The following is a 25,368-nucleotide window of genomic DNA, read 5'->3' as shown; positions in this document are numbered from 1 at the left end:
TTTTTGAGGTGGAGTCAGATTTGCCAGGACTTGTGTTCCAGCAACATCACGAGATGAGTGGCAATGTGAGACAACGTCATTTAAATAACGGCTTCTCCCATTCCCGGAAGGCAAACTGCTTAGGGAATCTCATCCATGTCATATGACTAACGCCGAGGTTCTCCGCTTCTGAAAGCTGTGCTGGGAAAGGGCGTTCACGGGACGATTGTAATGTCATGTGAATGAGAGTTTGAATAACACCCTGGGGCAGGAGCCAAACGGGATGGAGGCACAAAATAGATTTTTTTTTAAAATGGAATGGCCTCGCAACTTGGGTACTCGCTGGGGACTTTTCTTTTGTTTTACGAGTCATTCATGTACTTGGACGTTTAAATTCAGCTGCATAGTTTAAGGTAAATAATGGTAAATACTCTGAGAAGGATTTGGATAAAACAGGGCTTAGATGGGGATAGACTTGTACAGCACAGACTAGACCCTTCATCAGCCCAGCACCGCCACCAACCATGTCACACAGCACAATAATAAAGTGTTGGTCTGTTCTAACATGCTAAAGCACTGGATAGCAACACAGACTCCGAAACCCCAAGGACTGCACACTCCTAGCCTGCCACGAACTAACACTACAGGTGCACCCCAAGACCATAAATAAGGGCTACCACCATCCAGTACACCAATAACAACCAAGCCAGTGCCTATTGCCAAAGAGGAGCCTGATTGGGAAGTCACTGTTATGACCTCTTTATCAGGCGTGATTCGCTTGTTGGTATTAAATTTGTGCCAGTATCTTTTCCCACAAAAGCCAGTGGGTAGAAGAGAAAGAGAATAAATACAACCATCATGGGTTCCCGTCCCAAAAACGAGAAAGAGAATAATTCCCAACATCTTAGGGTCCAGTCCCGAACCCGCCCGACCTCAGAAAGCAAGGACACGGTTTTCGTTCTGCACTCAACGCTGCTGTCATCCCAGGGCTCCCTGAACACTCTGTGCTTTAATGGAAAATGGTAAATGGACTGCATTTATATAGCACTCTTATCCAAAGCGCTTTACTTTAAATGTGCAGATGCTCAAGTTCATGGGGCGTCAGGGAAAAAAAGGGACGGTTATTTTTATGGGTATTTTTACTCGCGTTCAAAGGATTTCCACAGAAGTGCAATCAAGGTGGAAACGTGTCTGACCATGCCCTTGGATGAGGCTCTACTCTACTAAACACCATTAACTTACATAAAAGGTTAATATTAAATACAACACATAATCCCTAAAGTAAAAAATCACAGTGGATAAAATGGTACGACTAGCTAACACTGCCTTGATTTACTAGCTACTTCAGCAGATATATTTACTCTTTTTATGAGCTAACCCTATCTCCCAAGGCACCCAAGATATTTTTGCCTGTCTTGCACTACTCTAAGTCTTATAATTTTGTGACAACACAGAGCAGACAACTGGTAGATGGTACACACATAATACACATTAAAATGTAAAAAAAATAAAATAATTTTTTTTTTCTTATAATCTAGTAACTCTCCTGTTTATTTCAAAAACTCACATCAGTTGAGGGCTGACACAGTCATCTTCAACATGATTCCGCTAAAAAAACTGCAGATATCTAAAGCCTCTCATTCTACATGGGTTTCCAAGGAATATTCGCTTTTGTCCAGTTCTCAATAAATAAATACATTTTTCTTTCAGTTGCATATCCAACATATTCAGTTTATAAAATACAATATATTTTATAAGACCATGCTAAACTGTTTTCAAACCGAGCTCACAGTCCGTTCCTACACATTTTAATGCCATGTTAAATACCCTGTTTGGGCACGCTGCTGGGCGGACTGATACGGGACAGCCCCTGAAGGGATAAATACCAACAAGGGCTTGTTTGAAAGGTTAAAGGCGTGTCTAATTCGTTCTACTATTTGACTGACGTGACCAGAAACCAATCGCTGCTCGGATAACAAATATAAACCTATAAAAACTCGGATTGGTGGCTTGACATGTCCATCATTTCCTAAGGGACGTTGTAAAGGAAATTGTAATCGGATTGACTCGAAACTACAGAACAACTACGTTTTACATATGAATGGAGCCTTTTTGGATCGTAATCACGCTTATACGGACGACAACTTTATCGAGATGCATGTATTGGATATACGGAAAGTTAATGCAGTGTAAGTAAACTACAATAGAAACTGAAAACTTTTTCTGAATGATTTATCTGATGCGCTGTCATGAAAGCTGAAAATTGTCTTTATTGTTTGCTAGTATCAAACCGTAAAACACATTCCTCTGAAAGTCAAAGATTATAAAGAAACCAAAACATATGGAAAACAAATTGCAAATAACCTTCAACATGCTGTAATTAGGCATTTCTTTAAAATCTAAGAGTCATCAAAACTAACTAAATAAAACCACCAAACACACAAAGCATTCCTCCACCTAAGTCCCATAGCGTCAAACTGAAAACCCTCACATCCTATGTATCATAGTTTCTCAACAGCACAGAAGCAAGGAAACGCAAAAATATGATAAGGGCCAATAACATTTGATTATAATATACACCGAAAACACTCTCAAGGAAAGGAACAAAAACAAATATATTTAAAAAGGCAAAAAAGTTTTGCATTGAAAGCTGAACATGTGCTAGGGAAAAGATGTGTGAATGAAACAGTGCCCTTCTCAGGGGGGTTGTCAGTCTTTTGTTTTTGTGTTGGTCCACCGTAACGCCATCCTGGAGGAGGTTTTGAATCCTTCTCCTGAGAGTGATCAGGTCCACTGATGAGTTTTGGTAGACCTTGATGTTCCTCGCCTCTTACTGGACCTGCTTGAGGGTATTGATTATCCTCCACTGATTCTGAAGCTCGATGGTCTTATACCTTTGGGATCGTATAGGATGCTCCCAACAGTCACCGAGGACCTTGGCAGGAACCTGTTTCGGGAGTCAGAGAAGACAACAAGGCCCTAGACACGTCTAGCCGCAGAGCACTGCCAGAACAGATGGCGGTTATGTTCTGAGTCACTGCATCCGTGGGGACAGCACTCAGTCAGAGCTGGGTGGCGTCTTTATGTAAACAGAAAGACCTGAGTGGGTAGACACCTGTGGGCAGATATCCAAGCAATGTCTTTCTGTCTATGAGTGATAGATTCATATGTGACATTTGACAAAATGATTTGTGCAGACTGCTACTGTTTGGCTAGATCTTAAACGTAAAAATTCACTGAGCTCCGCCCTTCAATCAATCAAGCAAGAGATTACAAATTATTTGATCCTTATTTTCGATGCCGTCTTCAATGCCATTCAAGACAATTAACAAAAGACAGGTGCTGTTTGAGGTGTTCACCTCCCAAAACACATGATGTCACATGACAGATACATCAATCATTCAATTGTGCATGAACACTTAATTACATTTCATGATCTGCCCTGCACTATAATATGCAGGGGCAGGAAAAAAGTTTATAAACATACTGATTTCAATATATTGCAGACATAATTGGGATAATTATATTACAATAGAGCTTCCCATTTAAGGATCTTGTTATTAATGCCCCGCCCCCTCTTCTTCTTCCAAGGTGGACTGATTCTGTGCCTATATATTTAAGAGTTTTAATATTGGGATTAATATTATAAAATGTTTGGCCACGGGCGAATTGAGATTCTTTCTTCTAGAGTAGCTCTTATGTTCTGACAGTCTGGTTTTTAATGGTCTGGATGTCTGTCCTACGTATCCAACTGAACATGGGCGAAAGAGAAAATAATGACGTTCTTAGAACTACACGTGATATGGCTCTTAATTTGGTGTCTTTTGCCAGTTCTTGGGTGTGTAAAAGAGCTTGTTTTAACTAAATTATTACATGCTGCACTCTGAAGCAGGGGAAACAGCCATGTTATTGGTTAACAGGTGTTACTGGAAGTGGTGTCTTTTGCGTAGTATTTCAATCAGGCCTGGTGTTTTCTCCGTTTGCTCTTTTTGCTCTGTTTCTTGCCTTGCAACTTTGTAAAGTGTCCTTGTGAAAGTTCTCTGTAAAAAGCGCTATGCAAATTAAATTTAATTGAATTTCCCTTCTTTCCTCAGGTGGGTGTTGCCCTATAGGGCTGCCAACCAATGTTGCACAATCTGGTTTCAATACTGGAATTACAGTTTTGCTTTAGCAATAGGCACTGGCCTGGTTGTAAGTGGTGTACTGGATGGTGGTAGACCTTATGTATGGTCTTGGGTCCACCTGCAGTGTTAGTCTGTGTGCAGTCCTTGGGTTCGGAGTCTGAGTTGAAGGTTTGTTATCCAGTCTCAGTTTCCAGATGGTATGGATTGAAAAGGACACTTGGCACAGTGGTGCAGTGAGGAAGCACTGTCGCCTCACAGCAAGAAGGTCCTGGGTTCATTTTCCTGCCGGGGCCTACCTGTGTGCATGTTCTCCTCTGTGTCCGTGTGGGTTTTCATTCAGGTGTCCCGCTGGTGATACAATAACTACTTATTTCACTCATTTGCATTTTCAAATATTTATTTTCTCTGCCTCTTTCTACAAACCAATGAGATTTCACAGGTTTAGGACAGTAATGGAAGGTGGGACAGTAGCAAAATTATGTGGAGGCCAGACCACAACCCTTTAGTTTAAGGTGTCGATAAAAATGAGGAAGGGGTCAATTTAATGTTCTGTCAACATGGACTGGACCCGCCCTCATCCCGTCCAGGCCCATGTACCCCATAGTATGAAAATTGACATTTGCATGCTGCCCCAAATAACAGCACACTTGAAATAATGGTAAATAGGCTGTATTCACATTCTTTTAGACCAGCAGATTGTAGTCGCCATTTCGGTGTAGTCTGGGAAACTGATTTCTCTCTAGTTGCATTGAGTTCTTTCTGTAGTTGTCCTGTAGTTACACATGTCCTGTGGTTTCTTTTCCTAGACAACTCATGATATTTGTCTTCTGCCTCTTCATCTTCCTGGTCTTCACCTGTCAACATTACTGCCCATCAGCTGGACGCTTCTAAGGGAGTACTGAACACTGCACCTGGAAATCGTAAGCTTTTTTGCAATTTCTATTTAAATTTCGAACCTTTTTGCCAAAATATGTTTATTTGGCCCCGCCCTTCTAAGCCTAACTGCTTCTTCTTTGCCGTATTTCTTGCAGCTTTAGTGCCTATTTTTGTGCACTGCAGGCTCATTGTATCAGGCTACCTGTGGTTTTAAAAAACTTAAGGTAGATAAGATTTCACTCAATTTAATTACCCCTCCACCTCCCTCTCACCTCTCACTTTGCAAAATAATTGGACAGACTTCCAATAATTTGATTTTCTCTAAAGCCAAAGGAGGCTTTGTGTAAGATTATTTTTTGGTGTGTGTGTGTGTGTGTGTGTGTGCACGTTCTTATTGGTTAGTCACAACTGATTAAAGCAAACCTTTTTGAGTGGGGTCAGAATAGTCTGCTAGCCTCATTTACACTATCACCTCCCTGTTTTTTGAACGGACAATCCGGAAATACATATGCAAATTGATAATTACATATGTATTAACTGCCAAGACGCATTGTGTCTCTTTTAGGGGAGAATGGCGGCAAATTACGATTTGGGCTTATTACAAATGCTTAGTGAATCCCATTTATTTATTTATTTATACTGTGTGTTTGCAGTCATTTAGAAATAGAAAAGGAAGTCGTCTAAATTACAATACACATTACGTAAAACGCTGTACAATTTAACGATGTTGCGGGGTTGTCTTGCGGAGGCAAGCTACACGTATACACAGAAACAGCACTAATTATATGACGTTCTATTGTAGGCAGTATCATATTCAAATTCTTTATAATAGTTTGAAGACTATGAACATCACAGCAACATACATCTCATTCAACTCTTAACAGATAACTTTTGGTGCCACTCTGGAATGTGGAACCCAATGGTGCCTGTTAAGAGCTGAATTAACTCTGTTAGAGCTGAATTAACACTGGACATTTTTGTGTGTACTGGGTCATATCTTCACTGTTTTTTCTATTTAACCTTGAAGTTTTTGTTTTATGACTCACAAAGCATGCCAACAAAGGCACATAGTCTTATACAATTTTTTTTAAAGCTGCAATTTTCAAAGTTCTGCCCTATTACTTTATTTATTTTTTAGCATTACGTAAGATATATACGTCCCACTTAAGTAGCCTAATCCTGCTAAGCAAATAAACAAAAATAACAAAAAATAAATAAATAATAATTTTGCACCTGTTTTGCATTTTAAATGTAAATTGGTAAGGTATGTCACAATGTTTCTTTCCAGCATTGTGTGTGTGTGTGTGTGTGTGAGCCGGCGGGCAGACGCGGTATAATTTAGAGGCGTTCAGACGCGGGATAACTTACACAGTATGTGATAGGCTACCTAAAAAGAATTGAAATAGCTATAATTGTTTTATTTAAAATAAGCTCTGACTGCCCTTAAATAGCAGTAGCGTATTTAAATGTTAAAAATATAATTAATAAGTATATCATTATAAACATATAAAAATAGAATAATGAATGTTACCTCATCTTAGTCCAGATCAATCAAAACGACACTTTAAATTATCATCAAGAACGGCAATAATAATAATAATAATAATAATAATAATAATAATAATAATAAGCATCATCGTCATCAATTTGTTATCCCAGTTAGTAGCAACAGCATTTAAGAGGCACTCCTTTTTGTGAATTCTCTGGATTCAGTAACTTCAAAATAAGATACCTTACCAAAGAACTTTGTGTTAATCCTAATTTGCACAAAAGAAGATGCGAAGACGTCAAATAAAAGGGGGCCTGCAACGTCTTAAAAGGTCAGACAGGGGTCTAGGGGGAAAAGAAAGTAGCACTTCAAGCTGCGTTAGCTATCTCTTATCAGGATTAAACATGCAAACACCCAGACGCGACTGTTATGTTTTCCTTTATTTAAAGCGACGTTTAAACCTATTGCATGACTTCATCATAAATGCTTTTATCAAATAAATATTATATTAAATCTTTATAGAATTAAATGTCTTTCAGGTCGCTCGTCATTCCAGCTGTCTGTTGAGAGGTCCGCGTTTCTGGTTGCTACTTGTGAAGATTTAACCGTTTTACTGGCAATCGAATCAAAAAGCAATTGTTTGTGCTTTTACGCCTGTACTGGGGTTTAAATTTCAACACATAATAATAATAATAATAATAATAATAATAATAATAATAATAATGCTGTTGTTTTTATTTCTTCTTCTTCTATTGTCATATTACTGTTTAACTAATTGGATTTGGCCACTTGTCGGAACTGACTGATTAGAAAAACAAAATAAATACAGGTTTATTATGAACAAATCAGTACATCACTGTGCTGTTGGTCTATGCCAAGATGCTTTAAATGTATATGTTTCCTTATTTAAGATGCAGTAAATAATAGCTTGAAATTATGATGAACACTGTTTGGCGTAATATCCATATGCTGCGCTATAGGCCTATTGTCATTCCCTTGTGAATGAAAGGAAACACGAATCGTTTAATTCGTTTTTTAGGTTTCCGACTGATGTAAAATTTCAACGCTTCTGAATTATGTGTTTGGTTTTGTTTTTATTAGTTTGGCCACCAGCAAAATAGACTTCAGTGTAAGATTAAGGAACAAATGATGAAGCAATTGCTCCATACTGCAACAAGAAAGTAAGGTTAGAATCAATTAACTTGTAGTTTTTGTTCTTCCTATTTTGGAAACACAGACTGACAATGTTTTACTGAGTTTAAATAACCAAAGACGTTCAGTGAGTTCCAATTTTTAAGACTTAAATGATTTGGTCGACAAGGTTGCCAAATACAAAAATAGCCTACTGAGGTGGACTGTTTCCGCAACATTGTGTTGCTTGTTTTTCTTATCAATTGAAGATTGATGATTAAATCTAATTTGTTATATACTTAGACAGACTAAGGATACTGATCCCCTTGGTTGCTATAACATCTGAGGCTAGTTCCATCTGATAAAACGCCATAATCTGACACCATTATCTTTTCCTACTGTATAAATCCCTTTCAAGCCGTTGTGTAAATGAACTTTTAAAGCGGGTCTTGGGGGAGATCTGCGCCCCTATTTCGGTTTCATATGAATTTCCTTCTAGGGTTGACACGCAGAGAGCTCTTCCCCGCTATTTGTCCTCGCGGAACACGGGGTGCCCTTTTGATCATTTCAATCTCCCCTTGGTACAATACTCCTGATTGGCTGGAAGTGCAAGAAGGGGGAAAATCTTTAATTAAGCAGATAATCTCTTGTTGGGATGAGAGCGGCTCCATTTCAGAACCCCCCCTCGTCTCCCACATGAAGCCTTCACACACCCGAAATCTGCATGTAGGTATATAGCCTTGTGCAAGAGACCCTCAACTTTTCAGCCAACAGATCTGGTCGTCTTTATCCAGGATGTTTATGCATTTGGAGGTCTGCTATTACATTCTAATATTGGTGACCCACATGAAGTCTTGTTGCAGTTGGTAAGTTCAACAGCTTTAACTTTTTGGATCTTTGAAAGGGAGTAATTGGATTTACAAGCTACACCAGAGACTGGAGAAATAGAAAATCATGAATGTGGAAATATATTGGCAAAAAATGACGATAAAAATCGGTTAGATTGACTATAAAATGAATCAGTGGAAATGTAGGCCTTTGTATTTTGAGTCAGTCAATGCAATTGGTCTTGAAGCTAAATACATGTTCAGTAATGTTCATAGTCATGTTTATCTAAATATACATCAATTATAAATTTTGAGATGTTCTTACTGTTTTTCATGTTTGCACGAAATACAATTTGATTTAAAACGTAAATTTTGCAGGGAAAGTGTTGAAACGTCAGAAATTATATGGTGCACAAATAGGCACTTTCGTTTTTTTTATTTTCAAATATTGAAATAAGCAATTCCCAAAATAATAAATAAATCATCTTCATCTGACAGATCGCCTTAAATGTTGCATAATAGTGCGCTCTCGACGCTCATCAATGTTTCTCTATAAATTGTTAAATATTTGTATTTGCACTTGCATTTCAAAACCAGTTGTAATGATGAAATATGCGAACTTAATAAGTTTAATTTTCATCACATTATTATAAGTTCCATCAACCACGCCACCTTACCAGTGCGGTCTGGTAGATTTTGCAAGCAGTATTTTGGTATCTCATATATTTAAAAGGAAAACATAGTCTTTATTATGAATTGGTTGGAGTGATGTTTATTATTGGTGATGGTTATAACATTTTGAAAGGAATTATGAGCACTTTTTACACACACACACACATTGATGGCGCTACCATAAACCTTTCCATGGTAGCTTTAGGTACTGGTTCAAGGGGTAAAGCATATGAAGGTGTGGGGTGGTCTTTGACTCAAGAACAAAAAAACATTTACTACCACTATTAATGTGTTTTTAAAACTTTCATTTTGGATACGGAATGAAGCACATATTGCTTCGCTGAGCTAATGGTCTGCTCCGTCTTCCAGGTCAGTGAATAATTTCCTGATGACCGGCCCAAAGGTAAGACAACTTCCTTTTGATCTTTTTTTTTTCTGCCCTGATCTTCTTGTGCCGGGAAGGCGACGTTGCGAACATGTTCCGTCACATTTCAGAGGTCAGTGTTGTTCCTTTCACATCGGAGAGACATCCGCTGGCTTTGCCCACAAATCTGTCAGGATTACGCAGACCGGTCCATTCAAAGCTGAGGACGAGACGGTTACAAGTGGCCTAATTATCGTCTGCATTTCCATCGGGTCCGCACAATGTAAAGTAACTTACCCTTACTTGACATTCAGGCAAGGGGGATTGTCGTCCGTTGGACACGGCATCGACATTTTACACTTTGAAAGCTGGATGTCTGGCCATAATTGTGCGTGTGGGAGCGCTGAGTGAGAAGCTGCGCTCCCGTGGGTGGTCATCATTAGCGAGCCAGACGACTGCGAGAGAGGCTGCGGTTCAACCTCTCCGAGGCACTTGAGACATATTAGTTTGTATCACTGGTGATCCGAGGGTCTCACCTCCCGAAGGGGAACTGCGTTAAAACCAAACCAGAGTGCAATAGGTGACGCTAAACATAACAGACGGTAGAGGACAAAAAAAAAAAAAAAGTTCCGATTGAGAATAAAGTTTTGACTGGCGATCTTGAATAAGATTTCCTGTGTGAGCTTTTGTTGGGGCTGGGTTTTTTGTTCTCAGTGCACGCTCGTGGTTCATGTCGGTAAATGATGTGTACCAACATTTATCAATGAAAGCATTCTATTGCCAGTTCTGAATGTATCTCAGTATGTACTACGGCTCCTGTTTAATTGGAATCGTTGTATAATTGGAGTGTTGTATAATGAATGAGAATTGCACAACAATCAAACAGTTCAGATGGCAATAATTCATTTAATGGTGCTGCTTGAAAAGACAAACAATATCGTAAAGCTACAAAAATGATCTTTTGTTTGCCAGGTGTGCGTAAGTAAGTGAAGGTTCTATGAAAAGATCATGTATATATAATTGATGTAATCGCGACTGTATTACATTTTAATTCAGGTTCATTTGCACAAAGCATGGCATTTAAAAGCAGAGACACTTATATGAATGAAAGCTTGGAAAATGCTTTAAGTAATTGCATTTGAAAGAAAGATACTAGATCAGAGGACACAGATTACATGAGAAGACACACACATTATGGAATAAAAATAACGCAGGTTGTATGCTAGCCATGAACCAGCCAATCAAAGCAACAGATATAAATAAAAAATAAAGGATGAATGCAAAACCTGATCATTTTGTATACACAGACTGGAGAACATAGAAGGGGAAAAACCCTGTCTTCAGTGTTTGTATGATTATCCAACTGTTCAGTAATGATAGATGGATAGATATATAGGTAGATAGATGCATAGATAGATATATTATTTATTTTTTACTATACTTCATAGAGTAGTCCTTTAAAACACACTTATACTACAGAATCTAAAGACTAAAATACAGGAAATTTCACTCAGAATATACAAAAGAACAAAACCCATAAAACTATTTCACTCATCGCTCATATTCCATTCTAAGTGTCCAGAGTCTTCACCTCACCATTTGCAATTCCTCCCCAGACACACGCACACATATGCACACACACACACACACACACACACACACACAACACCCCACACGAAAGTCCACACGATTTCAGACCTCTCCAGTTGATCCGTTTGAGGGTCATTCTGGCATTATCTAATAGTGCAAACATTGCTACATCACTCTCTACTCATTGTGACATGGAATCTTTGTGACCCTTAAAAATAGACTGACGGATGGACGGACGGACAGATAGACAGATAGATAGACCGATCGATAGATAGATATATAGATTGATTGATCGACAGACGGATGGACAGATAGATAGACCGATCGATAGATAGATATATAGATTGATTGATCGACAGACGGATGGACAGATAGATAGACCGATCGATAGATAGATAGATATATATATAGATTGATCGATCGACAGACGGACGGACAGATAGATAGATATATAGATTGATTGATCGACGGACGGACAAATAGATAGATAGATAGATGGATGCTTTCTTTGCATGCTTTGCTGACAGGGACGGGCGTATTCTTCCCTTTGATTGGCAGGCCTATCTGATCTACTCCAGTAGCGTCGCTGCGGGAGCTCAGAGCGGCATTGAGGAATGCAAGCACCAGTTTGCCTGGGAGCGCTGGAACTGTCCGGAAAGAGCGCTCCAGCTTTCCACCCACAGTGGCCTCCGCAGTGGTACGAGCCGGCCTCGCCCCCCAAAATGCTACACTGCGCCTACATTCACCAATCAATAAGCCAGGTCTCTCCCCCAAATGCAACACAGCTTCTACCTGCACCAATCAATGAGCCAGGTCTCACCCCCGAAATGCTACACTGCCCCTACATTCACCAATCAGTGAGCCAGGTCTCTCCCCAAACGAAACACAGCTCCTACTTGCACCAATCAGTGAGCTGGTCTCTCTCCCAAATGCTACACAGATTCTACCTGCACCAATCAATGAGCCAATCAATTTAAACTAAGACAGCCATCCTCACTTAAAATGTGAGTTGATTTAACAATCGGCAATCTAATGTAGACTAAAAGGAGAGCATGCTTTACTGTACTTATGTATATAAAGAGGACTGTACATGTGTAAGTGTGCCTGCTTGCTCCATGTCTTTATGCAGCCACATTATGCCACATAATTCTAATTCTTGTTCTGTCACTTAACTGGACATTCTAATGCTGATGTAACAATAACTCCTGGTAATTGAAAGCAGTGGAGTTCTAGAAAAAAACAAGACCAGGTTAAAACCTAGTGGATGGCTGGACCTAACACACGTGATCTGGCCGACCAGTGGTGTAACTTCATAACTCGGCCGACCAATGGTGTAACTTCATCACTCAGTCACTCCGTCTTTCAGTCACAGACATTCGCGTTTGTAGGGCTGGCCCTGCTGTTGCGGTCCAGCCAAAAACATTCCAAGAGCCTAGTCTTCATAGAGTTTAGGCTAACTGGAGAGTCTAAACTGCCAATAGGTTTGAGTGTGTGAGCAAATGGTGAGCAAATGGTGTGTGTGTGAGTGGTGATTGATTGGTGACCTGTCCAGAGTGTATTCCTGCCTCTTACCCAATGCGTACTGGGATATAACCTTATATATAAGTGATGTACACCTTATATCCATCAAAGGAAATGGCTCCGTAGATGTGGATATTTTCCTTCAACCAATCTGAATACTTCATACAGAAGATAAGTTTTGTAATACATCATAATGCATTCATACACAAAATATTCATTATATTGCATTATAATGCATTCACTAATGCACATACTAATGCATCACCACAGTGTAAAAACCCCTGAAATGTATCAGAAAAATGAAGAGCACTGGCTGCATTTGTGTGTGTATGAGCCAACATGGCGTCTCACCCTCTGCTGAGTACAGAGACACACGGCTGCTATTACCTCACACGGTCGAACCTTCTCCGCAGCCAATAGGGAGACGGCGTTCGTGCACGCCATCAGCTCGGCGGGAGTCATGTACACCCTGACCCGGAACTGCAGCCTGGGAGACTTCGACAACTGCGGGTGCGACGACACGCGGAACGGACAGCTGGGTGAGAAGCGCCAGCCACGGCTTTAACCCCCAACCTTAACTCTCACGCACACGTAACATAACCTGAACCCTAATGCAAAACCCCAACCTGTTTCTGTGCAATATATCAGACATTGAATTCTGAAATTCTGCCATTAGATAGTTTGATAATATAATATGATATACACACACACACACACAGTTTTATGTACTATAGTGTCTATGTGAGACTCTATAGTATACAGTACAGTATGGGTTGGGACCCACAATGGGTTGTGGGAGTGTATGAGATGGGTCCCGGAATGAGTCTGTAGTCTACTAGGCTATGCTAGTATGAGTATTTGATGGGCTCAAGAAAGGTACTAAATTTCTAATTTTGGTCCCGGTATTAGAAATTTAAATATCCTGTAACACTGTAAGTAGTATTGTAGTGAGTAGGGTTACAGCATTTATACATAGATATACATCATGCAGACATTTTGTTTGCAGTTATTCTTACTGAAAGGGTCACTGGCATTTGATTTAACAACCTTTCTCTGTGATTTACAATTAAAATGCATTTGCTTTTTTCTGTACAAGCACAGTTTGTCGAGTTTAATGTGGAAACCTCTGATCTGATTGTGATTGTGATGAAAAAGAAAACATTTACATTTAATTGTGAGTCACGGGTTAAAATTAAAAAGGGCTATTTCTCTGAAAAACTAGTCAGTCTCACTGTAACTGTTTAACAAGCGTATCTAGTTGGAGGTTAGTGACTGTAGCTGTGGCGAGCAGAACTCAGATAAAATATTTAATCAAATATGTTTTTATAAATGTTCAGTATGCCCAACGTGCTCTTCCCATAAGTATTCTTTTTAGGAATTCAGTACAGGTGCCCTTTGAGACAAAAACAGTATGATATCAGCCTATGGTACTTCTCAAACAACAGTTTGATAAACAGATATGAAATAAAACTAGATTATGCAATGTTGCAGTTCTGCTGGCATGTTGTGATATAGAACAGTCTTATCTGACTGCGTTTTGATGGGCCGATATTGCAATGTTATATAGCTCTGTTTTGATGGGGTGATATTGCGCTGTTATCTGGCTGTTGTTGTGATGTGTGATATTGCACAGTGTTTCCCAATAGGGCACTTTTATTGCACTGTTAAAAATGTAATAATATGGTGCCATTTCCTCAGGCAGGGTTACAGCTGGGCCGATGTTACTTTGTGTTATGGGTGTGACACGGGATGGGATCTCGGGGTTATCGGATGGTGTTACAGCGTGAGTTTGGGTGATAGATATTTAGATTGTAGTGTTATCTGCATTGCAGAGCTGTTAGAATGAGGCCTCTTGCTTGATTTGATAGAGAGGTGAGAAGTTGGCCACACTCTCCTAATTAAAGAATCTAAAAACATGTTTCCTGATGGTTCAATAATAAAATAACCACTCTTTAAAATGTAATTCTGAACCAAGTGCATTGCAGTTGGGAGTCTTATAAAATGCTATTACAAAATACAATATATGCATTATCTGCATCTGAGGAGTTTGCTAATGAAATTATTTCATGATCATCAGTCAATTCCACAGTTCTTCTTAGAATTTAATCAAAACTATAAAGAAATAATAAAGAATATATTCTATATATAGACTATGAAGAATGATATGTGATCTGGAGCATGATCCAGGAGAATTTTAATAAAATATTACAGGACCTCAATTTCGCCAAGACCAGCTGAGACACTAAAAAAAGAATCCTGTTTAAAAAATTATGGCACTCAGAACTGTGTAAAATCTTTTTCTCCAGTATGTATGATACCCCCCAAGAATGAAATAAACAGACATCACAGCAGATTTTCTGCATCATGTTTTTGACAATTTGGATGAGAGTCATTTTTGATTAATGGATTAAGAGCACAATTATATATGCAGTTTTATATGTGTTACAGTGCTGTTTAATTTATGTGATGTAGTTTTATACGTGTTACAGTGTTGTGTGGATCTGAGAGATGGGGTGCAGGAGTGTAATGCCTCTCCTGTCCTGCAGGGGGCCAGGGCTGGCTCTGGGGAGGGTGCAGCGATAACGTTGGCTTCGGGGAGGCCATTTCCAAGCAGTTCGTCGATGCCTTAGAGACGGGGCAGGATGCTCGGGCCGCCATGAACCTGCACAACAACGAAGCTGGACGCAAGGTATGCTGGGATACCTGTCTCTTGGGATGTAATAGGTCACAACCAGGGGCTGTGCTCCATGGATGTTCAGGTCTGCGTGTAACAGGTGTTCAGATCTCTGTGTTACAGGTGTCCAGGTCTGTGTTCCCTGGAATTTTTGCACTGTGGTCAACAGGCATTCAGGTCTGTGTTTTCTGAGCATTCACGGACAAAAGGTCCCATCTCCGGGGAAAGACTGGTTCAAGGTGGGCCCTGATATTACCGATCTCCAGCGAGCGGGCCACCAACAGCACAGCACGGTGAAAGCAAAGTGCCTTTTTTATCATTGTTCACCCCCCCCCCCCCCCCACCCCAACTCTGTAAAGCAGGGTACCACCCAAGTGGGCCATTCAGAGCCTGATAAGGAAGGTGCCACTCGGTCACATAACAGTGTGTTCGCTGTACCAGAAGAGCCTATTTACTGCTCCTGAATGTCTTTTATGACACGATCTCAACTCAAGACTCTTGGGCCCAGTGGTGCAAGCTTAATTGGTAGACCTAGGGAGCCATACATTGGAAAGGTTTGGCATTATGTGGGTTTTTAAAAAGTGTTTAGTTTTATTCTTGCAATAAGGATCTTACATTTATGTTGGTCTTTGTTGCACTTGAGAAACCGGTGGGGTTGGTGACCATATGGCTGAAGTGTTCTTTGTTTGGGCTACCAAGCTTCCCGTCCCACCTGGAGTACCATTGTGACAGAAGGAAAATACTGCAGCAGAACCCCCTTTTTAACTTCCTCCTCAAAAGACTTTCTGTTTGGTCCTACAGAAGAAAATACATCGACTATGGGCGACGCTAAACAAATACTCCCTTTCCTCTCGGTGGAACAATTCATCTCCACGTGAAACTGTCAAGCTACCTCACCTTCACAGAAAGCTGCTTCCACAAAAAAAAAAGAAATGTCCCCTTTCAAATGACAGCTGTTTGTTTTGGATGAACTCAGGAAATGGGGGGGTGGGGGTGGGGGTGTGCGTAAATGCCAAGACAGACCTAAGACTGAACCCCAATTCTGTCCTTCCTCCTTTCAGCGCATTCAATCTTTTTATGGAGAGGAACGATGGAACATATATGCAGCTCTTTCACAAACGGACCATTGAAAAGAGTGATCCACACAAGTGAAAAACTTATTATCAGATGATTAAGAACAGCACAAATAAAGAAACTAGTAGCTTGCATGATTTCTTTAACCATGCTTGATTTGTGTGTGTGTGTTTTTGGTTAGGCTTGGGACGGTTTTTAATAATGGGGAAATGAAAGAGTTCCATTGTGGGCATGCTCTCTAGCTCTCTCTGTTCCAATTAAGGAGGCAATGCAGTGGGATCTCTGTGTGCCAGAAAAGAGGATAATGCCATCTAGCCTCTGTTCCAGTGAAAGTTGGATGATGCAGTGTGTGATCTCTGTTCCAGTGAAAGTTGGATGATGCAGTGCAATCTCTGTTCCAGTGAAAGTTGGATGATGCAGTGCGATCTCTGTTCCAGTGAAAGTTGGAATATGCAGTGCAATCTCTGTTCCAGTGAAAGTGGGACAATGCAGTGCGATCTCTGTTCCAATGAAAGTAGGATGATGCAGTGCGATCTCTGTTCCAGTGAAAGTTGGAATATGCAGTGCAATCTCTGTTCCAGTGAAAGTGGGACAATGCAGTGCGATCTCTGTTCCAGTGAAAGTAGGATGATGCAGTGCGATCTCTGTTCCAGTGAAAGGCGGGTGATGCAGTGCAATCTCTGTTCCAGTGAAAGTCGGATGATCCAGTGTGATTTCTCTATTCCAGTGAAAGTCGGATGATGCAGTGTGATTTCTCTATTCCAGTGAAAGTCGGATGATCCAGTGTGATTTCTCTATTCCAGTGAAAGTCAGATGATGCAGTGTGATTTCTCTATTCCAGTGAAAGTCAGATGTTGCAGTGTGATTTCTCTATTCCAGTGAAAGTTGGATGATGCAGTGTGATTTCTCTGTTCCAGTGAAAGTCAGATGATGCAGTGCGATCTCTCCCTTCCTCCCACGCAGGCGGTGAAGGGGACAATGCAGCGGACATGCAAGTGCCACGGCGTGTCGGGCAGCTGCACCACGCAGACGTGCTGGCTGCAGCTGCCCGAGTTCCGCGAGGTGGGCAACTACCTGAAGGAGAAGTACCACCGGGCGCTGAAGGTGGACCTGCTGCGGGGGGCGGGCAACAGCGCGGCCAGCCGCGGCGCCATCGCCGACACCTTCAGCTCCATCTCCCGCAAGGAGCTGGTGCACCTGGAGGACTCGCCCAACTACTGCCTGGAGAACAAGACGCTGGGGCTGGCGGGCACGGAGGGCCGGGAGTGCGTGCGGCGCGGGAAGAGCCTGAGCCGCTGGGAGAAGCGCAGCTGCAAGCGGCTGTGCGGGGACTGCGGCCTGGCCGTGGAGGAGCGCAGGGCCGACACGGTGTCCAGCTGCAACTGCAAGTTCCACTGGTGCTGCGCCGTCAAGTGCGACCAGTGCCGCAAGACCGTCACCAAGTACTACTGCGTGAAGAAGGGCCGCGCCGGACGCAGGAAGAGCCTCCGTCTCCGGCGGAAACACTGAGGCGGTGGTGGGGGGGGCGACTGCTGCTGCTGCGCGCAAAGGCTGTCATCTTCATTCCTATTGGCCACGCCCCTAACAGCCACACCCCTAACTGCCACATACCTAACTGCCACACCAATAACAACCACACCCCTATCAGCCACACCCCTGAGAACCACATCCCTAATAGCCACACCCCTAACAACCACACCCTTAACAATCACACTCATAACAACCACACCTCTAACAGCCACACTCCTAACAGCCACATCCCTAATAGCCACACCTGTAACAACCCCTCCCATAACAGCCACACCCCTAAGAGCCACACCCCTGACAGCCACTCTTGTAACAACTACACCCCTATTAGCCTCACCCCTAACAACCACACCCTTAATGGCCATTCCACCCCACCCTCATCCACACCACAACCCCTAACCATCATACACCCATCATCATACACCCATTTATGGAAATGGCATGCACTGCCATATATTGAAACTAAATATATTAAGATATTGCAATGAGTTCACTCACAAATGGGCAAATTTACAAATTATGGCTACTTTCAGATATTGCAATACGTTAACAAAAAATACATTTGCTGGGAAATTTACTTATCTTTATATTTTCCAAAAAGTCCACATATGTGCAAATATATTGCGGTATATTCCATTTCCGAAGCATCCACTCGAAGGTGCCCCACCCTCATCTCCCAATCACCTCTAATGGTTACCTACCCACATACTCCACATATGGAGGAAGTACAGCTACTGGGAGCCAAGGACACACGCACAACTGGATGGGGTGGCAAATGTAAATAAGGACAATTGAACCTACATAATAGAACATAAGGAGAGTATAATAAACGCATTAGAACTGTATAGGATTCATACTATATGCATAAATATATTTTTGTAAATTGTTTTGTTTTTTCAGATGTATTTGTGAAGTGACTTAATTTGCTTTGAGATGCATTTAAAACTAATTTGGCGCAAAAATGTTGAAGGCATATTTGATTTAACGAGTCAGTGCAGGCTATTCAAAAATACAAACTCTATAAGGAGAAAAACAGTGTCATAACAGTACCCCCCTCTCCCCCCCAGCACCCCCCATTATTGTATCTACTTCATTATTCCTATCAGTACTGTAGTAAAGTTACCATCGGCTATGGAATTTGGAATTTGTGATTTGTGCCTTTACGTTTTTTAATTGGACAAGTCAAAAAAGTGTGGGAGGATTAGAACTTAATACAAATGTGGGAATTGGAGTACACTGGGTCCCACGTAGAGCTGTATTTGGAAGGAAATACATTCCTATTGATTTTCTACACAATTAAACAGTAAAATGCAACAATATACATCAGCCTCGAAAAGAACATTAGCCTCTAAAGTGTGTGGGTGCACATTACACCCTGGTAGCACCCCTCAAAACACACATGCATTTCCCATGAACCAGACAAAATGTCCCCCATATTTCAAATATTTCCCCCCTCATTTCCCCCCATAGAAATGGTTTACATTCTTATTTCGATAAAATGGCTTGCGCTCTCATTTGGTAAAATGCCTTTCAGGAGCTATGGTGTAGACCTTTTTTGTATTTACTTTCTTTACTCTGATCATTTCTGGTTTACTGCTATATACAGTATATACAGTACAGGCTGAAACCAATTTTTTCCACAAATGTATGCACAAAAACCACATTCTTGGCCATGCCCCACTGGTTTATTTAATTGTACATATATTGAGCACTTTGTAAATTGTTAATTTATTGCAGTTATTCCTGGTTAATTTGCTTTTTATGGTGTTTTTTTTCTTTCTTGGTTTGTGTGTCTCTTGAGTTTCTTGGTATCAAGTTTTTATGAGTAAAGTTATACTTAAAAGCCACGCTTTCCATTCTTCCAAAATCTTAATTGAGCAGTCTGCTTTCTTCATCTTTTTTTTTTTTATTTCAGCATAGAGAAGGATTGACCCTGAGAAAGGAAACAAAACCAGGGGACAGAAAATGTTAATTAATGCGTAGGAGGCTACCTTTGAATTGTAACTGCTTTGGTTATTTACAGAAAACTACATGTTTAGAGGTAAATAAAATGTTTGTAAATAACTAAATACCTCATTTGAAATGAATCATAAGACAAGACAAAAGCTATGACTTTGACTAGTCCCGTGGTTGAATTTACGGCTGGACCTGAGACAGAGCTGAGGCTGATTGGTGGTCCCTTCAGTCAGACTGGACATGAGAAACAGCTGAGGGTGATTGGCCTGCCTGACACAGCTGAGGCTGATCTGGAGCTGCATCAGTCAGGCTGGACCTGAGACAGAGCTGAGGCTGATTGGCGATTGCTTCAGTCAGGCTGGACCTGAGACACAGCTGAGGCTGATCGGCAGTTGCTGCGCTGTGGCTCACTCAACTCCGCTTTCCTCTGCATTGTTCACTTCAGTATCAGATAACCCTGGGGCAAAATAACAACAAGAGCAGAAAAGCTTTAATCACAGTCTTCCTGTCCTTGTGCCTTTCTCAATTTCGCCTCGACAAATGCCTCCATTCTCTGCTCCCGTAGTAATCCTCAAAGCAATCTCAACGCCTTGCCGATCGGAGCTCTCTTTACTGTTTAATACTGGTTTAATTAACTTTGCCGGGGGGGTTAGCGAGAGGCGGACCTCCAGCCCTCCCTCCTCTAATTGTGTATGCTAATCTCCTTTTTCACACCGCCTTCTTGGGAGAGGCAGGAACAGAAAAAAAGGGGTTTGTTGGGAAACTCGGTGTTGCCGGTGCAGGGATTCCTGTGGCTGCTTTCTTCCTGGCCCACCTATTAGGCTCCTTTCAGTCCTCCAGCGCCTTCTTTGCTCGATTTAACAATGAGCGGCGAGCTAATCAGGCCCCTCGGAAACGCGGGCAGCAGAGAGAGCTAATCCCCTCTCCCCCGCCTCAATGGGCCGCCCGCTTCAAAAGGACTTTGGGAAAAAGCTTTGCACGGATTCACACTGTTCCCTGAATAGAAGTTAGTTCAAGTATTGTGCCCAAACAAGTGGGTTTTATAAACAAATGCTTTCCAGCAACCACCCCACCTGCAAAAAGTGCCAACCCCACGGGCAGCACTTGGGGGAACAAAAAAAAAAAAGAGACCAGGCCCTCCAAATGTGACGGCATGAGAAAGAAAGAGCCAGAACATTCCACCTCCTACCCCCCAGTTCCCCCCCCCCCATCCCCCCATCCCCCCAACCCGGTAAAGTGACATGTAAATACCTTATTGACATCTTATTTAGAAAAACTGCCATCAAAATCAAAAAGCCCCCAAATACAGTTACCAGAACTGATACACCCCCCCCCTGTCCCCCCCAAAGAAAAACTATTGGATTGGGGCAAACCCTGGGATCTAATCACTGGCTGCATTACAGGAATACAATTGGGCAGGGCACTGCATTTGGAAATAAGTGACAGCAGAATCTTTGGTGGAAAAACCAGTACTAATAATAACATTATATACTTAAACCAACCATCTTTTGTGTTCTTGCCAGATCATAACCTTAACCTTAAGCATAACCTGAATGCATGACAATCGATGAATTTCTATTATTTTATGTTGAATATGACTACCATCACTTACCCGAGCAAAGGCCGCATTTTATGATACATTTCTCTTCTGTTAAATAGGATTGTCATGGGTAACCGTACTTGGTATAGTGACTCAGGAGAAGGTACCTCACCCATACCCCTGCAACACAAAACAGTACGTGAGTCCTTGTATACTCAAACAGAATTAGCAGGATGCTGATGATAAATTAGCTGTACGCTAGCAGGGCCTGCTGGATTTCGTGTCTTCTCCTGCGCTGGACCACCTTGCTGCTCATCACCAAAGAAAGACGGAGATCGGCTTAACAACATTCCAAATGCTCTTTGATTCGAGAGCTGTGCTAGCAACTCTGCCAGAGGCTGTGATTAACGTGCAGTGTTTGTTCTCATGTTGTCACACAGATACATAGTTCAGGCACTTTGAGGCCTGTCAAACATTGTATAGCAAAACAAAAAAAAAGCAAACAAAAAAAAGACGAACGAACAAACAAAAAATGTTTGAATAAAGTGCAATGCAATGACTAGCACTGGTTTACAGAGAATTAGTACACATTTCACCGTGTCAAACTGTAAAAGACTAAATGATTCTTAACACTTGCAGTACCCTGAAGTAAATGCAGATGTGCAAGGTCTCTGTGGCCTCTGCTGAACTTCTAGTCTGTATTACACCCACAGTCTGTACTGAACTCACATCCACAGTACGTCCACAGCATGAAGTGCAAACTGTACCGAGATGTAGCAAGATGTTTAGACAGAACATAGCATTGCAGGTGAACCAAAATAAAATGCCACTTGAATGCAGAATTAAAGGTGAATCATTGCAAAACATAGCAAACTGTTGAGGGACATTTTAACATTGAAGAGGCAGGTCTTGCGTAGCTGATGGGGTTTTGATTGTGGGAGGTGTAGCCCTGATCCGGATTCTTCTCTCGGGAAACGAACTCAACCTCTGACCTTTTGTCTGGACTTCTGTCTCCTCCTCTCTGGATTTGCCATGTGAAGTTTGCACTGGGTCAGAGGTGCTGTGGAGATAACTGCCACCTCTCTGAGGAAGAGGAGGAGATTAGCCTGCAGTCGGAAAAGAGTCTGATCACCCTTTCACCCTGCATGGGACTCCTGCCCAATCAGCATCCCTGCCCATGACTCCTGCCCAATCAGCCTCTCTGCTCATGACTCCTGCCCAATCACCATCTCTGCCTATGACCTCTGTCATATCAGCATCTCTGTTTAGGCAAACTTCCTCTCTTAATGCAAATTTGAACATGTCACCAACACGCTTTAACACTTAATATTAGGAAGCAGTAAAAGACATTTCTATTGTTTGTAGCATGCGCTATTGTTTTACACAAATCAAGTGAGCTCTCCACTCCACAAATAATAACCAGGCCCATGACTGTAAAACAGTACTTCACACCTTTCATCTATAAATCTACATTCGTTTTTTAGTCGGATAAAGACACCGGTTAATTAAAATTGCTCCGAAGTGATGATGCAGGCCATGGGAAATCTTTAAATGACATGTAATTGTCCTGTGAATCCCCGACTAATTGGATTTATGGCTTAGGAATTAAGAACACACAACACAAAGAGGGCCTAGGGTCATGGCCTGAGAGAGAACACCAGGACAGAGCAAACCGCTTTTATCACAACCCCAAAATATCCACCCTTTTCTGCGAATGCAACTATCGCAGAAGAAACGTGTGGTGAGCATATACCGCAAGTAAAATATACTGCCTCCAGACTCAAATCATTTTCACACAACTTACAATAACTTGAATTAAATTTGAGGTTCGCTTATTTTTTTCAAACAATTTTTACACAAATTCCTTCACTTGTCTGTAATTGTTGTTCTGTCTTCCTTTTAAAATATTTTGTTTGATATGACATTTTATATGATTGTTTTGCTATTGCAAAGAAACCTTAACTTGTAACTTTAATAGTGCTCTACAAATTAAGGGTATTATTAATTATTGTTCTATAAATGGACTTCTAAACCCCAAGTTACGATTGTTTCTACAATTCTATTACATATTCAACAGAAATTGATTTATTGTACAGAGGAGTTTTTCAATAGTAATAAATTTGAATAGAAGTCTTCAAATTATCATCCCAAAATAGTATTAGTATTGAGTATGTGGTTATCTTTTTAAAACTCTATGCAGTTTAACTTTAACCTTTGGTTTGCATTCATCTGGTGAAGACTGACCTCGGAAAGCAGCCAAAAATCTGTTTGTTTTTTTTTTTGTTTTTTTTAAAAGGTTAAATTCAGTCTTGTTTACTTCCCAAATATTTCTGAGCTCTGGCAAAGAAACCAGAAGACAGCAGCAAATTTGGAAAAGATCAGCACTTTTTCAGGGTTATTCAATTTAGCTCGGGTGTAATCCTCTGGCATATTTAATAAATGGACATGACACAAAAAATCTTTTCATAAAATTATGAAGATTTTTTTTACAAAGACCTTTAGCTGTTCCTTTGATGAACTAACAGCTTACATTTAATTTAATACAAAAACTGTATTTTAAATAGCAAAAAACATGTTAAACTGTTAAACAGTATATTAGCGTCAAACATTAAGATTAATAATTGCATTGAGAATTTAAGGGTTACACCCTTATTGTGAGTGCATTATTAAGGTTTTCAGAAATACAAGAGTTCATTTTGTCAGTTTGGTACAATGTAGACAAATATAGCAGTCACTCTTTAGGAGCAGCACAGCACAAAAGCCAGGCTGGCTGATGTTGCTTAGCGCTAGCACAGGAGATGGTGTGTATTTGCACAGATATCTGGAAGATTCTGCACACATTGTTGTACTAGTAATCACCTGTATCCTAGTTTCCTTCAGTGGATGTTATTTAGTTTTGGCTTGTTTCGATATTTCTTCTCGATTTCGTGGTCACTCAGTTCAAGATTCCTTTGACTTTGACTTGGTTGATTGTAGGGCTTGCTGATGTGGATCAGCTGTTGATCAGTGTCTTGGAGACTGGCTGTTAATTAGTCACTGGGAGCAGCTGATCTGCATTATCCTTTGGTCCAGTCAGGCTCTGGCCACGCCCTTCCTGTTGGCAATAAAAGGGGAGGGAATTCACCTGTACTGTTTCCATTTCTGATTCTGCTGTCTCTCACAGTTCTCTCACAGTTCGTGTGATATTCTGCTAGTCTTTAGGGGTTTTATTTGCAAGAATCTTTATTCTTTGTTTGTCAGGTCAATGGCAGATTAGCAGTCAGAACACTGGAAAAATTTGACTAATTTAAGGGTGTTCTATTTAATGAAATACCTTTTTGCTGGGTCGTCCGCAGTAGGGTGGCTAGCAGAGCTATCTGGTTCATGCTGTTTGCCTAAACAATTGCCTAGCCCTGTAGGCTTTACTTTGTTTATTTAAATTAAGCTCCAAACTGTTTTATGATTTTTTTTTTTTCAATAGAGAAGACATTAACTATACATACTATATGTAAAAGGGAAAGGGTGACACTGCAAGATTTGTTTCCTTCTTGGTAGCGGCATTTCTTTTATATATTGAAGAGGCATTTATTACAACTAACTACTATTTAAAAATGTGTTCTTCCTTTTATTTTTTATGTGGTTGGAACTTGGAGTTCTTCCTGATCAGCTGAGTTGGGGACAAAAGTTACCGTCACACAATTGGCAACCACAAATGAACCTGGCAGAACTGGTTACATAAAACAAGTCCTTTCAAATAAAGAGGACACAACACAAGATCTCTATCTTTTTTGACACTTAGCCTGGTTTCCACCCACCCCTTGGCTGCTACTAGCCAGCTAAATAGCTGCTGATGACAACTGGTTACAGTATATATTGCAAGGCATAGCATGCTAGGCTAGTATTTGTTGATTATTTGAAAATGTCACCGGAGGTTGCAGTTATGGAGACCTTAGATTCGTCTTGGTACTTGATCCTGATCAGATCTCCATGGTGCCTTGTCAAACTGCATACCACATTTGAAAAATGAAATTGTATATTCAGTTTT

The 25,368-nt window shown here is 40.9% G+C and overlaps 1 protein-coding gene and 1 long non-coding RNA gene across 5 annotated transcripts; one reads left to right on the top strand and one right to left on the bottom strand.

Moving 5' to 3' along the window:
• Positions 1–2,009: 2,009 nt before the first annotated feature.
• Positions 2,010–19,917, top strand: wnt8b (wingless-type MMTV integration site family, member 8b). 3 transcript variants are annotated; one of them, XM_035400478.1, is made up of 7 exons: positions 2,010–2,168; positions 4,981–5,023; positions 9,468–9,501; positions 11,611–11,749; positions 12,987–13,112; positions 15,120–15,262; positions 17,285–19,917. In XM_035400478.1, exons 3-7 carry the CDS (start codon positions 9,487–9,489, stop codon positions 17,828–17,830), a joined length of 969 nt encoding a protein of 322 aa, XP_035256369.1. In that variant the 5' UTR covers positions 2,010–2,168; positions 4,981–5,023; positions 9,468–9,486; the 3' UTR covers positions 17,831–19,917. The 3 variants fall into 3 exon arrangements, with proteins under 3 accessions (XP_035256369.1, XP_035256368.1, XP_035256367.1); XM_035400477.1 differs by having other exon boundaries at positions 4,910–5,023; XM_035400476.1 differs by lacking the exons at positions 2,010–2,168; positions 4,981–5,023 and adding an exon at positions 5,060–8,465.
• Positions 19,656–22,294, bottom strand: LOC118218092. 2 transcript variants are annotated; one of them, XR_004763359.1, is made up of 4 exons: positions 21,987–22,294; positions 21,417–21,524; positions 19,921–20,261; positions 19,656–19,781 (listed from the first exon to the last, which is right to left on the bottom strand). It is a non-coding gene; the product is annotated as an uncharacterized LOC118218092 (long non-coding RNA). The 2 variants fall into 2 exon arrangements; XR_004763358.1 differs by lacking the exon at positions 19,656–19,781 and having other exon boundaries at positions 19,906–20,261.
• Between the last annotated feature and the right edge of the window lie 3,074 nt (positions 22,295–25,368).

Source organism: Anguilla anguilla, chromosome 18 (genome assembly GCF_013347855.1).
Source record: "Anguilla anguilla isolate fAngAng1 chromosome 18, fAngAng1.pri, whole genome shotgun sequence".
NCBI classification, from domain to species: Eukaryota; Metazoa; Chordata; class Actinopteri; order Anguilliformes; family Anguillidae; genus Anguilla; species Anguilla anguilla.
This window is presented reverse-complemented; position numbering and strand designations above follow the sequence as displayed.

Excerpts from the sequence above, each read along its gene's own strand:
- wnt8b (XM_035400476.1), top strand. The coding sequence starts at position 8,395 with ATGTTTATGCATTTGGAGGTCTGCTATTACATTCTAATATTGGTGACC. Across the intron at positions 9,502-11,610 it reads TCCTGATGACCGGCCCAAAG|GCCTATCTGATCTACTCCAG; the intron begins GTAAGACAACTT and ends TTTGATTGGCAG. Across the intron at positions 13,113-15,119 it reads CACGCGGAACGGACAGCTGG|GGGGCCAGGGCTGGCTCTGG; the intron begins GTGAGAAGCGCC and ends CCTGTCCTGCAG.